Genomic DNA, 15147 nt, shown 5'->3' with positions numbered 1-15147 from the left:
CATACTTACATATCTAGTCTTAATTAATTATTCTACTCCTCAGTTATTGTGATTAGATCAGAAGTGTCAATGATAAAATTGTAGAACGCCGTGAAAAACCCTCAATGCAGAGAGCGATAAACGGGATGGGAAAGGCAGAGAGGTTAACCGGATAAGATTCTGGTTTGCTACCCTGCAGTGGGGGAAGGGTAAGGGGAGATGAAAGACGTATAGAACAGCGGGGAGAAAAAGCAAAGAAACAAAAGAAAGAAAGGGACGGTCGTGAACGTCTATCAGGATTACAGTCTCTCGAATAGGCCACTCGGACGTAAAAATGCCTTCACGTGACACACGTGTGGTGCTGGTGGAGTCACGTCAGTCGTCACGTCTTCTGGTGTGACGACCGTATATGTCGGCGTTCCACGACCACTGTCTGCTCCGAAGACGGCCGGTCGTCAAGACGCGCCAGCGCGGTCGCGAGTGACTGCCTGTGTGCGCTGTATCGGGGACAATGACAAAGAATGACGTGTTCGACAGTTTCCTCCTCGCCGCAGTGGTCACACGCAGCACTATCCTTCCATCCGATGCGGAAAGCAAACGACTTCGTAAATACGACGACAAGCCACAATCGGTAAAGTACCGTCGTCTCAGGTCGGAATAATCCAGGTGGAGGCTGATGTTGCAGACAGGGATCCAGTCGATGTAGACGTGTGTGCTGGAAACTAGGTGTGTTCCACAGCGATCGTAAGGCATCATGCAAGCACTCGAAGTTGCGCTGCTGCATCTGTTCTTGACAGCGGGACTGGTTCTTGCACGCCGCCTTCATGAACAGATCGAGCAGCTTCGTCGGTCTGTTCATTTCCCATTGTGCCACAGTGGCTATAGGGAGCCACTGAAATGTGACGTCGTGTCCTTGCTCAGCGAGGCAACGAAGGAGTTCTCGAATTTCCAGCACTAGTTGTTCATAGGGTCCACGGCGTAAGGCGGAAATCAAGCAATGTAGAGCTGCCTTGGAGTCGCTGAAAATGCTCCACTTTTAAGGTGGTTCCTGTCGAATTATGCGTAATGCGCTACGAAGAGCAGCAAGTTCCGCGGCTGTGGATGTAGTCTGATGCGATGTATTGAACTTGAAGGTTGTGACTTTCGCAGGAAAAAATACCGATCCTGCAGATCCGTCCACGGCGGTTGAACCATCAGTGTATATATGGGTGTGATCTTCGTATTGTTCATACAGCAAGAGCAACGAAAGTTCTATGAGAGCTGGTGATGAGCCTTCGTTTGAATCCCGGGTTCTGTCAGTCGAACTTGTGGATGAGCCAAGCACCAAGAGGGAAGCAATGCTCTCCCTGCAGCTGTGTAATCTGGTGGAAGGTATACACGATAGGGCGGTATCGTCTGACAAAAAGAGGCACGTGGGAGGTCTTCTGGCAGTGAGGCGAGATAGTGGAGAGGGGCACGAGCAAGGTGCCTTACATGTGCTCTGAGCACTTCCCTACCATTGTGAATCTTGGCTGGGTAGTCATGCGCAATCGCAATGGTTTCGGATGTTGATGTACATCGTGGCAGCCTTAGGCAAACCCTAGGCGCCTACGCCTGAGCATTTTAGAGAGTACCGATTTTAGTTCTGCAGGTCAGCACTACCAAGATGTGCGTCAGATACCTGAGAAGCAGCGTCCGGTACACTTGCATCATCGCGTGTACTGAAGTACCCCAGACTTTTCCTCCAAGAAACTTGAAGAGATAAGAGATGGCTGTCAGGCGCTCCTTTAGGTAGGTCACGTCGGGACTCAAACAGAGGTCACGGTCGATGACTACCCCTGGAAACCTGTGCCTCCTTACATAAGAGATAATTTGTCTATCGATTTCTGTGCTATGATTGCAGGTCAGTCAACAGGCACAAGTTCCCTTACGTCTAACTACATACCAGGCACACGGGATTCAAACATGGAACTCCCGTTCACCACTCAAGAGCTCTACGCAGCACTTCCCTTATGTGATCAGTCGTCATCACCTGGCCCAGGTGTTATATCTTACCGTATATTGTGCCACCTCGGTGAATCAGGCGCGAAGGGCATTGCTGCACATCTTCAGTGAATCCTGGCATAATTGAGGCGCTCCTCAAGAATGGAAGGCCAGTCGCCTGGTACCACCCCTCAAACCTGGCGAGTCTCCCCTAGACGTATACTTCATACAGCCCACTCGCGCTGGCTCGTTGCATTGGGAAGGTGTTGGAACGAATGATCCTCGCCAGACTTTAATGGCACCTTGAACGCTGTGAACCCAGACGCCATGGCTGGCTTTCGACGTCACCGATGCTCAACTGACAACGTTAAATTATGGGGTTTTACGTGCCAAAACCACTTTCTGATTATGAGGCGCGCCGTAGTGGAGGACTCTGGAAGGAAATTTCGACCACCCGGGGTTCTCTAACGTGCACCTAAATCTAAGTACACGGGTGCTTTCGCATTTCGCCCCCATCGAAATGCGGCGGCCGTGGCCGGGTTTCGATCCCGCGACCTCGTGCTCAGCAGCCCAACACCATAGCCGCTGAGCAATCACGGCGGATTCCACTGACAACGTCATCGATTCGGTTACTTACGTTCATAATCAAAAGGCGTGTAAGCTATTATCTGTCGCCATGGTCCTCGACATAAAAGAAGCATATGACAATGTTCTGCAGGAGGGTATATTAGGGGCTCTGGAAATGGTTGGCCTCGGCGGTCGACTCTATCGTTGGACAGGCAGATATATACGTATGCGGTCTCTCTTTCTGAATACCAAAGACGGCCCAACTTCTCCACATTATACACACCATGGAGTACCGCAGGGTGGTGTGTTGAGCCCAACACTCTTCAAACTTATGCTCATTGGTCTCATAGAATGTCTACCAAGTATGGTGAAGTTGCCAATCTGTGCCGATGACATCTGCTTCTGTGCATCTGGTGTAGCGCAAAAATCTGCGACGTTGATGTCGACGTGCCTTAGGGAACAGGGCCTCATGATTTCTCTAGAAAAACGTGCATTGGTGGCATTTAGCCGGAAGCCAATGACTCCCGATGCAGCTTTATGTTGCGCAATACGGGCTACATAAAAGTGTTTTTCCGCGCTCGAAAGAAGCCCGCGAATACGCGCAAAGTGCCTCGAGCGGTAGCGCGGCTCGGAGAATCCGCCTCCATTACACAAAGTGGATGTACAGCGAAGCTGTTGCCGACATTAGACAAAAAACTCAGTGCCCTTCCACCCTCTGACGAAGGATGACCAGAAAAGCTGTGTATGTGGGTCCCTTAATGGCGAACTGCACCTCCGCCGCGGGTCGGTCCGGTGTTGCACTGTCTTCGGGATGGGCCCACGTATGAATTTTTTTTAGTCTACGCGAGGCCATAGTCAGCTTCGCTGTAAAAAAAAAGAGGGGGGGGGGTGTTACGTGTCAGAATCACAATCTTATTGTTGTCCCTTTCTTAGTTTCATGTGTTCCTTGTGGTAACTTCCCAAAATATGAGGCACGCCGTAGTGGGAGACTCCGGAAATTTGGACCATCTCGGGTTCTTTAACGTGCACCTACACCTAAGTACACGGGTGTTTTCGCATTTAAAGCCCATGGAAATGCGGCCGCCGTGACAGGGGCTCGATCCTACGACTTCGACCTTGGCAGCCCAACCCCATAGTCATAAAGCAACCACTGCGGGCAACGTTAGACAAGCACCACACCCCACAAGCGCAGCATACATCCTTCTGTAGGCCCTCCTCCAAGCCCAAGTGCCTTATTGAACTATAATTAAATTTTGCAAAGTAAATTGCGTCCGAAAATTTGTAAAGTGCGACTTACACACAAGCTGCACGCATTATCGCTGATCGGATTGTAATTCGAATGTACGAGAAAGCACGATTCTGTTACGCGGAAAGCCAAACCGTTTGAAGCTGCCGTTTGACGTCTGTCTGAGTGGTCGCGGCCACTAGGTGGCGGTACTGTTTTTCTTTTTTTTTTTTAGCAGTGTTTCAGAAAGTTTGACGCCGGGAATTCTTTGGGGTTGTTTTCACGTGAAAGCATTATATGTCCCATCGCGCGAAAACCCGGCGTTGTAGGCGGCGGCGTGACCGAATGATGGTACCAAAAATGGCCGACGGCAGCAAGTAAAGACGCACAAAAAATACTGGCATTCACGCCAAACTTCTCAGGAAGGTTCCTGTAAACAAAGTAAACTTAAGTCTTTGAAAAAAAATTTAAGCTACATTTTAGTGTGGGCGCGAGACGAGCCCGACGCCACGGCGGCTGCACGGTTCTGATTGGCTAAATGCATGCCTAGTGCGTGCGTCATTGCGCACGTCACGTCACAGCCACCTGGCTTACTAAACGCGTGGCGTTTAGTGCGTGCGTCGTTGGACACGTGGCAGCGCAGACAACGGGCAGGAAGTGGCGCCACGTAATGGACGTATAATATAAACTGAGTGTATAAAGTCAAAAAAAGTTCGATAGGTGTTACACTCTTGTAACACAAGAAGGCGAAAGCATGCTGCACATTTCGTAATACGTGAAGTTGTACAACTGGGGGCTATAGGCTTCTCTGAAATACATATTGGTAATGCATCAAGTTACTAAATGGGGGCTCGACTTCCTGCAAGACATAACGAGCAGCAATGGGAAGTACACGTGTGGCACCAAGGCGACTAAGTCCTCCCTCAGAAATGTGACGTCAATCCGAGCATTTGTTGACGTGTCTTGGCGGCACCGGTCATTTTTCGTTACGGCGCATTTTCGCCAAGGTCACCGCCAACATAGATACCTATGAGGCCTTCGCGTTAAAAGCATGAATGTCCGATTGAACGCCGCTGAGCGGTGTAAGAGTTAGAGGACAATCCCACCGCTGGCGACCAGTTGTAAGGTTTAGACGTTGTTGAAGGGAGGGTCTTCCCACCGCTGGCGAACCAGTTGTACGAGTTGGGGTCGGGCACGAAATATGTGGTACCAACGCACTTACGCTTGGGAAATGGTTGTAGGAAGGAACTTGCTCTCATCGAGAACTAGGAGTACTGGATTTATTTACAATATTTACATTACGACATGAGATACATTTCAACAGTCTAGCATGACTCCCAAATGAAGCTACGCAAGACGAAGCACGCAGCACGAGCACCTTGTGAAACGGCTGCTTAAAAACCCTCTGTCCTCCCTAGATCCCTAGGTCAGGGAAAACTGCTGTCCATCCTTCGTCCAGTCGGACCGTCCACAGTGGTTGGAGGCGTATAGTCGATCCGCCTTTGAGGGAGAGGGCTCACACACTCACATACTCACTTTGGATTCCCAGAACCCACCGTGTTGAGCGGGCCCTCGTAGACAGATTGCCATGCTTGACCTCTTGACTCCAGAGCTGACTTCTCAGGCAGCCGCCACGACTGTCAGCAGACTGCGACGAAACCCCTTCCCGTGATAACGCACCGCAAAACACCCTTTTCCAGCAACTCTCTTGCTGCAAGTAGACCATGAAGGCGACAGCGAAACAAGTAACAATACTCGTTCTCCGAAGATACCACCCCCGCATGACGATCGAAAACACTGCAGCGGGCCGGGAAAGGTTCGCAGGTCAGTACCCCTGCAGGCCGATCGTAACAGTGGTCCTTCGAATTATGAACGCCTCACCGCCAAGCGAGCGAATTGAGACGCTTGGCGCGTTTTCAATTGACCTTGCCGAGGTGCACTTAAAACGCAGGCGAGAGCTTGCGCAGACAAGGAACGCGCAAAAAAAAGCATTTCATCAAAGGGACTATGATGCTTTCGTATTTCCACACATAAGCTTTCTTGAGTGCCTCTGCCGATCTTTTTTGCCTAAAGACAGGTAGGACATCAGGCAAAATAATAGCAAGAGCTTGGTGGCGCAACCCTCCGCAACGTTTCAAAGGGGACGTTCATCGCCTCCATTCACTGTTTGCTACAATGTCGATTACGGTCGCAGCAAATGCTGTGCGACAGATGCAGCATACATATCCTCATTCTTCTCGGCATAGCTTCTAGGCCCTCCACCAAACCCACTTAAACTAATTGTTTTTTTTTTCATAGTATATTGTGTTCGAAAATTTGCCAAATACGACTTACACACAAGTTGCAGGCATGATAGCTAATCGGATTGTAATTCGAATATACGAAAAGGCATTATTCTGTTACGCCGAAACTCAACGACAAAGCCCTCTTACAGCTGTCGTTTGAGGTCCATCTGAGTGGCCACGAGCCACGACCACGAGCCCACGAAAAGCAATTCTGCAGATCCCAAACACTGCGCAAATGGAATGCCTTCGCAGGTAGCTGGCTATCCAGCTCCATTTGGGTTACTTCGAAGAGTTACCAGATGGACCAATGGGCTCGTGTAAAAAAAAGCAGTGATGTTTGACGTGGGCTTTCTTTTTTTTTTTTTAGAGCGCAGCTCTTTGGAGCCCGTTCCTGCGTTTCGCGTCGCCGTCGTGCCTCGTCGTCGGCCTCGCCGTAATCAAGGTCACCATCCCCGTGTTGCTCTAGCTGCGCGCGCTCCTGCTGCCATCTCAGGCGCGCGGCGCGAGCCTTGCTCTTCCCTTGTCCTCCAAAGCCGTCACGTGTCCTCGCCTATCCCTCTCGCCCCCTTCTTCCGCGCTACGACGTTGCGGTGACTCTCGCCGCTACCGTCCACTCGGCCCTCGCCGTCCCTCCTCCCGCTGTCACGGCACTGCCGCGGTGCCGGCGGCGGGCGCTGCTTGCCGCCTCGCGCGTGATCCACGGCTCTCTGCTACTCCGTCTCCGCGTCGCGTGGCTGTACGGCTGTCGGCCGTGTCTCTCGCTTCCCGGTTTACGGGGCGCGTTCCTCAGCGGCATTTGTCGCCTCTGGCAGTGCTTGCGCCTGGCTGTCCTTCTCCCGCCTTCCACTCTTGCCCTATACCTCCCCTTACCAGGCGCAGTGCCTTTGCGGTGACTCGAAAGACAGTTACAGCGTTTCGTCCCCTTACTTCTACTACCGACCCCAACCTTGTGCGTCCACATTGAGGCCTGTCTGTGAGTGAATGTGTGTATGAATGAATGAATGCCTGTTCACCCGTTTGCTCATCCCACCTCAGCAAAACATTAAATAATAATTGCTAATCTCCCCCCATCTCCGCGGCGGTGACCCACTATACGATGGCGCCTCGCCGGAGCGCCGGCTCGATAGCGGCGGATCGCGGTGTGTGCTGCCCAATACGAAACGCAGAACCACCTCCGTTCGGCACTGCGTGTTCTGTATGAGGTTGCCTGCTGTTGAAGCAAGACAGCAGCTGCGCTCAAAGATTGCGCTACCAAGAAGCGTAAGCGTCGGCCAATTTCTTTTTTTTTTAATCCAGAAGCAAACGGTACAACCTGGGTCGAACGCGAAAGCGGTACAATGTCTCGCAGCGTCTGCGTAGCGTTCTGCTACGAGGAGAGAAGTAAGGAATCGGGGTCGATCCCAAAGGCGGCGGTGCAGTTTAACACATCATCGCAAACCGATAGATGTCAAGAGGCTGGAATAGGACAAACTGACGGGCTCCTGCTCGTGACGCAAGGAAGAATGTCATTAATTCTATAGTGGCCGAATGGAAGCAAGCAAGTGCACAAGAGCTCTGGCTCGTGCTATGTGGGACAGGACTCACGCGAGAATGGTGTCAGGAAAGTTTGATACAGTCGAACGCATCTATAAATGAGGCGCTTTGGGCCTCCGAAACCATTCGTTATGCATCGCACAGCTCACGCAAGAACCGGGACAGAGTTATATATCCCTTCGTTAAAAGGGTAATTCTGTTCCAGAGGCATTCGCTGTAGAGGTGCTCGACTGTAGTCGGCGTCGGCATGAGAGAAGCGTGGCCGCTGTTTGATTTGCGACGTCAGTGGTGCGATCTCACCACCTGCAATCTATCCTTGTTTCATTAGCGCATTACAAGCGTCATTGAATCCAAGCGAAATAGGCACAAGCGCATACATCTCATCGCCCATGAACACTGCAGTGACTCTGGTGGTCTTTGAATGCTTCTCACAAATATTTCATCATTGTCTTACAAACGAGAAGATCAGTAAAGACTTGTTAAACCGCTTCGGTAGCAGCACAAGCCTCTTAGCTCAACATCTCCCCTGCAAAGCCCTTAAAGAGCGCAAACGTGATGTTGAAGGCCATATTTGGCAAAAACGCACTTTTTGAGAGCCTAAACACGCACACACACACAACGTCGAGGCCGACCCTTATTTGCAAGAAAAAATCGCATTACGTGAATGTCACCGCGTAGGTGCGAGGTTCTTGTGGTGATACCCTACAGTGCGCCAAATTGACGTCAAAGAGGTTCACTGAACAGCGGCTCATGACCGCTTTCCCACTAAGGGAGACACGTCTGCAGTGGCTCCATTAGCATATCCGCCCACATTTTCCCGACTGCATTATCTTCGGGATCAGCCAACGATAACGCGCGGATACGGCTACATACCCATTACGGAAAACGGGGTTGAACTCAAGAAAAATTCTTCGCAGGAAATATTTCAAAATAAATAAATAAGTAAATGTGAATAGAGCCACAGGCATACGCGACCGCAGCACAGTCACAGCCTATATAAGCTGGAGGAGAGGCCTCAGAGGAGCTCGATTTTCGGCATTTTCGGCACTCTCTTTGCGTCGTTTTCAGACTAACTATCTGAACGGTCCGCACGGCGTCGACGGCGGCCTGTAATGCTCTCTGCACAGTGGTCTGCTGATCCCGACGTCTCCTGGCTGCAGCAGCGCGCGTAGTTGGATGTGCACGGCTGCTACCCGTAAGGTCCAGCTGGTGAAGACAAAGCCAATCCGCACCTCCTATAGCACGGTCAGACTGGAGCCTATGTGTGCGAGCCCGCACTTCAGCCAAGTCGTGCGCGAAGCAAACGCTGTGGTTCGAGCAGTGGCGTAGCAACAGGGGGGGCCGGGGGGCCGTGGGCCCCGGGTGCACGGGGCCAGTAGGGGGGGGGGGGGGGGTGTCATATACGTCTGAAGACAACCGAAAATTGTCGATATGCTCGCCTTCCTCGACTACACATGGGGGGGGGGGGGGTGACAGAAGAGCTAAGGGCCCCGGGTGCCAGACGACCTAGCTACGCCACTGGGTTCGAGACTATATAGTTGAGCGTTCAAAACTATATAGTCGAGGATGGCGAGACGCCATGGCTACAACACCAATAAGCAGGGTAATTCCTATGCGGGCGGCCGCGTAAAAGCGCGTGTGTGTGTGTGTGTGTGTGTGTGTGTGTGAGCGCTCGGCGAGCCTACTCTTAAAAAAGTTTACACTCTTTGGGGCTTATCCTGTCCCGCACTAATATAAGTCATCTGCCTTGCTTGCGTTTCCTTTCTTGAAAACTCGGCGCTCGCTATGCTTTCCTGTCGAGAATGCTGTGTCACGCTGATAACGCTCGAGTCGTTCGTGACACGCAAGTACCGGGCTCGCAGCATTAATGAAAGGAAACGTGGGCAACACAGATTACGAATATCGTCATGGGACGAGATACGACCCGAATGGTGTAAACTTTTTTAGAGTGAGCTCATCGCTTTCAAGATACGGCCAGCACCCGGCCACGCCATACGCAGCAGCCGCCGGAGTAGAACAACCCCCCCCCCCCCCCGGTGCCTTGCGCGCGACGAAAGACGGCGCGCTTCCTCCCTTGTGCGCGCGAGATAGAGCTGTCATCCTCGCCCTCGCATCGTCACCCTCCCTACGCTTTCACTCGCACATACAGCATACGGCGCGCGGCGACGATGTTATCGCCCTTGGACTTTATACGGAATATCGCAGCAATGCCGAAGGTGATGACGATGGCAGAAATGCGCCTTTAGCCATATGATTGCTATCGCGAGAGAAACATTTTAAAGTTATATGTATGCAGGCTGACACTGCGCTCCGATACTGAAGGGCCAGTACTTATTCAATGTGTCACAAAATTTAGAACAAATAAAGTACGTGAGGACCAACTTGCGGTGCACTTTCTTTTGACCCGGAAATGCAACTTGCTTGTGACATCAATATTAATAGAACCCTGCGTTAAGTCTGATAGCGATATCGAGCCTCCAAACATGTTTGCGGGCGCTAGTTCGCCTGGGACAAACACTGACGCACAGATAAACACGGCGTTGATAACAGTGATAAAGGCATCGAGGGTCAACCAAAATGTCAAAAATACAGAATGCTGCATAATAAAACTAAGAATGCAAAAATGTTATGCTGCGTCATTTTTTAGCGTTCTGGTATACAGTAAGCATTAGTTGTTTTGGCCGAGGGAGAAGCTTTTACCTATGAAATATGTTGCGTCGATTTGTCCTGGCGAACATGGTTGCAACTACCTCCACGTCGATGCCCATCGCTCGGCGTATGCTGATCAGGAGGAGAACCGCAGTGAGGAGAAGCTTCGCTCGGCCTCTACGATTGTGCGCGGGATCCCTACAATGCGCACAGGAACCTTCACGTTGAGGAAGACATATTCGTCCGTTGTATTGATCAAGCTGCATATGTTCCCTACCGTCAAGCCCTTCTCGGCCCAGCTCTTTCGCCACCTTTCTCCAAGGCGAGTTTTTCTATGTGCTGGCGGGTTCTCTTCAATAATGATTAAACATTTCTTCTACCTCCAGAGCAAAGGAAGAGTGACTGCTGAAAAAAAAAAAGCCTTCACGAGTTTTTCACTTGCCGTACGCTGCCACTGCGCACACAAATTTTAAAGGTGTGTACGTGTGGGGGGGGAGGTAAGGGTGAAACTGGATCTGTGCGCGTCGGTCTAGCCACTATATATACCCGAGGTCTGACTTAAGACGAAAATGCGGCAGCCTAGAACACGGGTATCGTTTCGGCAGCGCTGCCGGGCTCGCTTAGGAAAATACAAATAAGCTGTATCCATCACTTGTCTGATGAGCGACGTCGTGTACGGTTTGTGTTTGCCGCGCCTTTCGTTTAGTTGCAGCGCCCGTCGCCAATGTTGTGATGGCTGATGGCAGCACCGGCGTTACGGCAGGCGTGCGCCATCTTGGGAGGAAAAGAGGGACGCCGATGGCAGCTGCGCTATGGCTCCCAGTTCGTTCCACCAGAAAAAAGGCTCTTTAGTGGTGACCAGCAACGAAAATCGCACGGCGCAGCGGGTCCACCCACACCAAGAGTTCAACAATGGCATCGTTATGAGCGCTCAGCCTCTCCGGGATAATCAGCTGTTCGAAGTTAGGATCGACAAGAAGGCAAGCGCCTCCACCTCCCTCAAATAAGAGTTACTACACTGCACCTGATCAGTCTCCGGAGCTCAGCTTTCAGCTCAAGGAGCTTTCAGGCTGTTTTGGTGCCATTCGCAAAGCGCATACGCACGCCAGTTCCCGGTGAAAGTTTACTTCCGACGCGTCGCTTTGGAGGTGTTCGAGAAACCGGCTCTTGAAGCGATGTTTTGCGGCGGCTCCCGACTGGGGGAAAAAAAAGTAAAAATAAATTTCGGGTCGATCGTTTCACACCTCCATCGTTCTGTAGTCACACTTGTAACTTGCTTTATTGCCCCGGTGTGCGTTTATCCGACAGGTCTGAACCTTCGAATCCTGCGATAAGGACGCCACACTACGCGGCTTTTTCCGTTCTCCGAGCTAAACTAAAGCACCGATGACAGCGCGCCCCTAAAGGGAAATAACGTGTTTTCGCGTGAAATGCACATCGCCAGGGCTCAAATGGATCTTGTTGACGTACTACATCTAGCGGTGTGACAAAATGCACTGTACGTGGAATGGTTTGATATCGTTCGGATAGTTGGTTTTGGCGGTTTGCGAAACTTGTGGCGGTTTGGGAAAGTTGTCGCGGCGAAAGAGCCGTCTTCCAGTACTCAGCTGCCGCATTATTTTCCTTGATCGTTTCCTTTTTCCTTCTTTTTTAATTGCTCCGTGAATACGACTTCGGTTGCAGTTTCTGTCTAGCGATATGAAGTAGCTTCTCTACAAGAACATCCGCTAGCAGATTCTTTTTGAATCTCTGGCCTCTATGCGTGTACCAATCACTGCAGTAACTGTATCACTTCGTCCGGTATTGCTGCCTGAAATGCTGTTTTTTTACATCCCTGAGCGACTATTGCATGGTGTTTTAACATTGGTCATCTTCGGCACCGTTTTATATCCCCTTCAAGTGCCAGTTCTGTCCATTAAAAATTTTCTTTTTACCACACTTCTCGCGTTTTCAGACTTATTAATAGCGTGCTGCAGCAGAGCATATCAGGAATGTTTAATTTTTGAGTGAGCTTTGGAAGTTCACAATATGTGGACTCAATGCCCGAACTCACTGCAGGAACATTGGATGTGAGAAAGTCAACTCTTTCAATACTGGCAAACCTGGAAAGCGCCTATCCAGAGACCTTAAAAGTGTGCCTGATATAAAACCTGCTACATGACAGCATGCTGGCACCGAGAGAAGACACTTGGATGTCTGCCATCCAAGCCTTTCAATAAAATACTTGGCAGATATCATTCATATTTGCAACAAGGGTCCTATCAGAAATGGCTGAAGGTGTATGTGATGCATTTTAAACATTGCTGTATTCATAGGTGCTTTTGATGCACTATCTTGCTGCACACAATTGTACACATAGTGGCTGAAGTATGATGAGATTTCCACGCAACTCGTTGCTCAGCCTCTCCGGGATAATCAGCTGTTTGAAGTAAGGATCGACAAGAAGGCAAGCGCCTCCACCTCCCTCAAATAAGAGTCGCACGCAACTCGTTGCTCAGCTAATGCATCCTACTAGCATGCAGGGGCGAGTTATTGAAAGTGCATCTCCAAAAGTATGAAATGCAATGACAAGACGAAAACAAAGATGGCAGTGCATTCGTGAACTCTCAGCTGATAAGTATTGCAGTAACAAATTTGCAGCTAATAAAAAGAATGTTACGGGTGAGCAAATGGGAGGCGTCTCTCTTGTCTATGCTGCGGAGAGAGTAGGCATTCCTAGTTTGGCCTCTCTGCACATGCTTATGCCAGTTGCCACAGCCATGTTCCGATGCAGCCAATCTACAAAAATGTCTATGCACAAGCTTTGTGTGCACGTAAAAAAAAAAGAGAAAAAGACTGGGGTGTTAAAAAGTAATATGGAGACCTCGACCACAGCATCTTGTATGGGAACTGTGCTGCCTTTGGTTACATCAGCGACATCAATAATCAGCTCGTGAAACTCATGTTCCAGGTGTCAACATGGAGTGGCTCCATAGAGATTGGCGTGACAGCCCTGGACCCTGGCACTCTCGCGTTTCCATCGAGCGCCACCAACCTCCGCGAGGGCTCTTGGGTCATGTCCGGCACTGGCGTGCTGCAGGACGGAAAGACGCTGGTCGAGGAGTACGGCACCGACCTCGACCAGCTGGGCGAGGGCGACCGCGTTGGTGTCATGCGCACCTCAGGCGGCGAGCTGAAGTTCTTTGTCAATGGCCGGAGCCAGGGTGTAGCCGCGAGTCAAATTCCACCAGAGGTTCACGCTGTGGTTGACCTGTATGGGAAGTGTGCCCAGATATCCATCGTGGAAGATGGGGATCCACGTGAGTTTTTATCCTTGGACATCCACATTTCTTCTTCTCTTTTATCATTCCTTTTTTTAGCCCACAGCAATGTAGCAGTCCAGCACAGGTTGAAATGAGAAAAGTGTACAACCAAGTCTGATGCATCACACACAGTGTGTCTCAACACATTGACGGTTGTCAAGAATTATGTGACCCAAACGATCACGGCACACTGAAGAATTCTTGTGCATGCTGCTTTCCACTGGGCTGCTTGAAAAATGAACTCTCCGCAATTTACATTTGTCAAATGAAGCAGCACCTCTAGAGGCATGACCATCTTTTAGTTAAATTTTGTTAGGTTAGCTTACATAGTGTTGCACCTGTGGAGTTCTGCGCCCAAAAGGTTTGCATTGTGGGTACACAAGTTTGTCTTCCTTCCTGGAGCTTTCGAGGTGTACGGCTGGAAGAAAAGGCCCAGTAAATGTCGAGTCAGCTGTCATCACTCGCGAGATGCAGTGCGCATGCTTGGAAGGTTCATGGGCTCTCGTACAAGCCCTGTAAGTTGGCCGTGCTACGTAATTGTCGATAGTAAATAAATGAAGTAAACGGTAGAGATATGTACGATTTGTGCATTTTGTTTATTGCAGCACTGTCGGCAGGGGATAACATAAGCTGCGAGAATATTGTCACCTTGGGAGCAGCTGCATGTGCACCTTCATCGGATGATCCCCTGCGATTTCACCCCCGGTGCGGTTCATTGGTCCAGCTCTCCAATGACAACCGCACAGCAGAGAGGCGGCGGCCTTCCGACGAATTCAACAATGGTGTCGTTATGACGCACAGGTCGCTGAGAGATGACGAGTGGTTTGAGGTGAGGCTTGTAGAGTTTATTTATACTGGTGTCTAACATTTTCACTTCACTGCTTAATTCTGCATTCTGAAAATGATTGCTTCTGCGATTGCTTTCCGGGGGGGGGGAGTGCAACCTGGCTCATCCTTCAACCTCAGATACGTCTTACAGATGTGTTCTTGTGTGCACGAATTTGCTTGCTTTAATTGGGCCTTTTTTCTCTTAATGCAAATAATTGTGATGAGAAGCAGCTATACTCCCATTTCGTGCTTAGCAGGCAGCACTGTGGCAGTTACACAGGTAGTGGGGCCACTGAAGTGTATCGCTGCTTGCATTTCATATTGAACTTGTGATTTGCGATGCCTTCTTCTGAATAACTCCTTTACATTTTGTAGCTGTAACATATGTTGTTGCGGTAAATCATGTATTGTTCGTGTACCTTGAGCTCTTAGTATAGTGCAGCATCGTGGAAGCTGTTCGCGGTCGTGCAAACATACAAACACATCGCTCTGCTCGTTGCTCCCTGGGTAATAAGTTCAAATGTGCTCTGTCTTCTGTGTGTCAGTTTTGTCATTCATATTGCAACTGTCACGCACGAGGTCAACTTTGTGCCAAGTTGCTTAGTACATTCCAATTTCTTTCTGTCACGTAGCACGCACAATTTTTTGGTCACAAATGCATATTGCGGGAGTAGTTACTCTAGTCCTAGCAGCATTACCTGCTATGTATGAAACTAAGTGTGCCGCGTTTGGCTTACTCTAGCTGTCACCTTGATGTTTGTTGCGGTTTGTAGATGAGGGAGGTGCAGTATTTGTAAATAGAATGGAAGCCACTGGG

At 50.1% G+C, this 15147-nt stretch overlaps 1 protein-coding gene across 2 annotated transcripts in view; it reads left to right on the top strand.

The window, feature by feature from the left end:
* The first annotated feature begins 10944 nt into the window (after positions 1-10944).
* The window catches only part of Neurl4 (neuralized E3 ubiquitin protein ligase 4), a 40703-nt gene continuing 36500 nt past the window's right edge, over positions 10945-15147 (top strand). Inside the window, exons 1-3 of one of the 2 annotated variants that reach the window (XM_070534147.1) lie at positions 10945-11180; positions 13151-13499; positions 14108-14331. In XM_070534147.1, coding sequence (XP_070390248.1) covers positions 11013-11180; positions 13151-13499; positions 14108-14331 — 741 coding nt within the window. In that variant the 5' untranslated portion in view covers positions 10945-11012. The remainder of the gene's footprint in view (positions 11181-13150; positions 13500-14107; positions 14332-15147) is intronic. The other variant, XM_070534148.1, reaches the window with a different exon arrangement.

This window comes from Dermacentor albipictus, chromosome 2 (genome assembly GCF_038994185.2).
Source record: "Dermacentor albipictus isolate Rhodes 1998 colony chromosome 2, USDA_Dalb.pri_finalv2, whole genome shotgun sequence".
Classification (NCBI taxonomy): domain Eukaryota; kingdom Metazoa; phylum Arthropoda; class Arachnida; order Ixodida; family Ixodidae; genus Dermacentor; species Dermacentor albipictus.
Note: the sequence above shows the minus strand (reverse complement) of the source record. Positions and strands in the feature narration are given on the sequence as shown.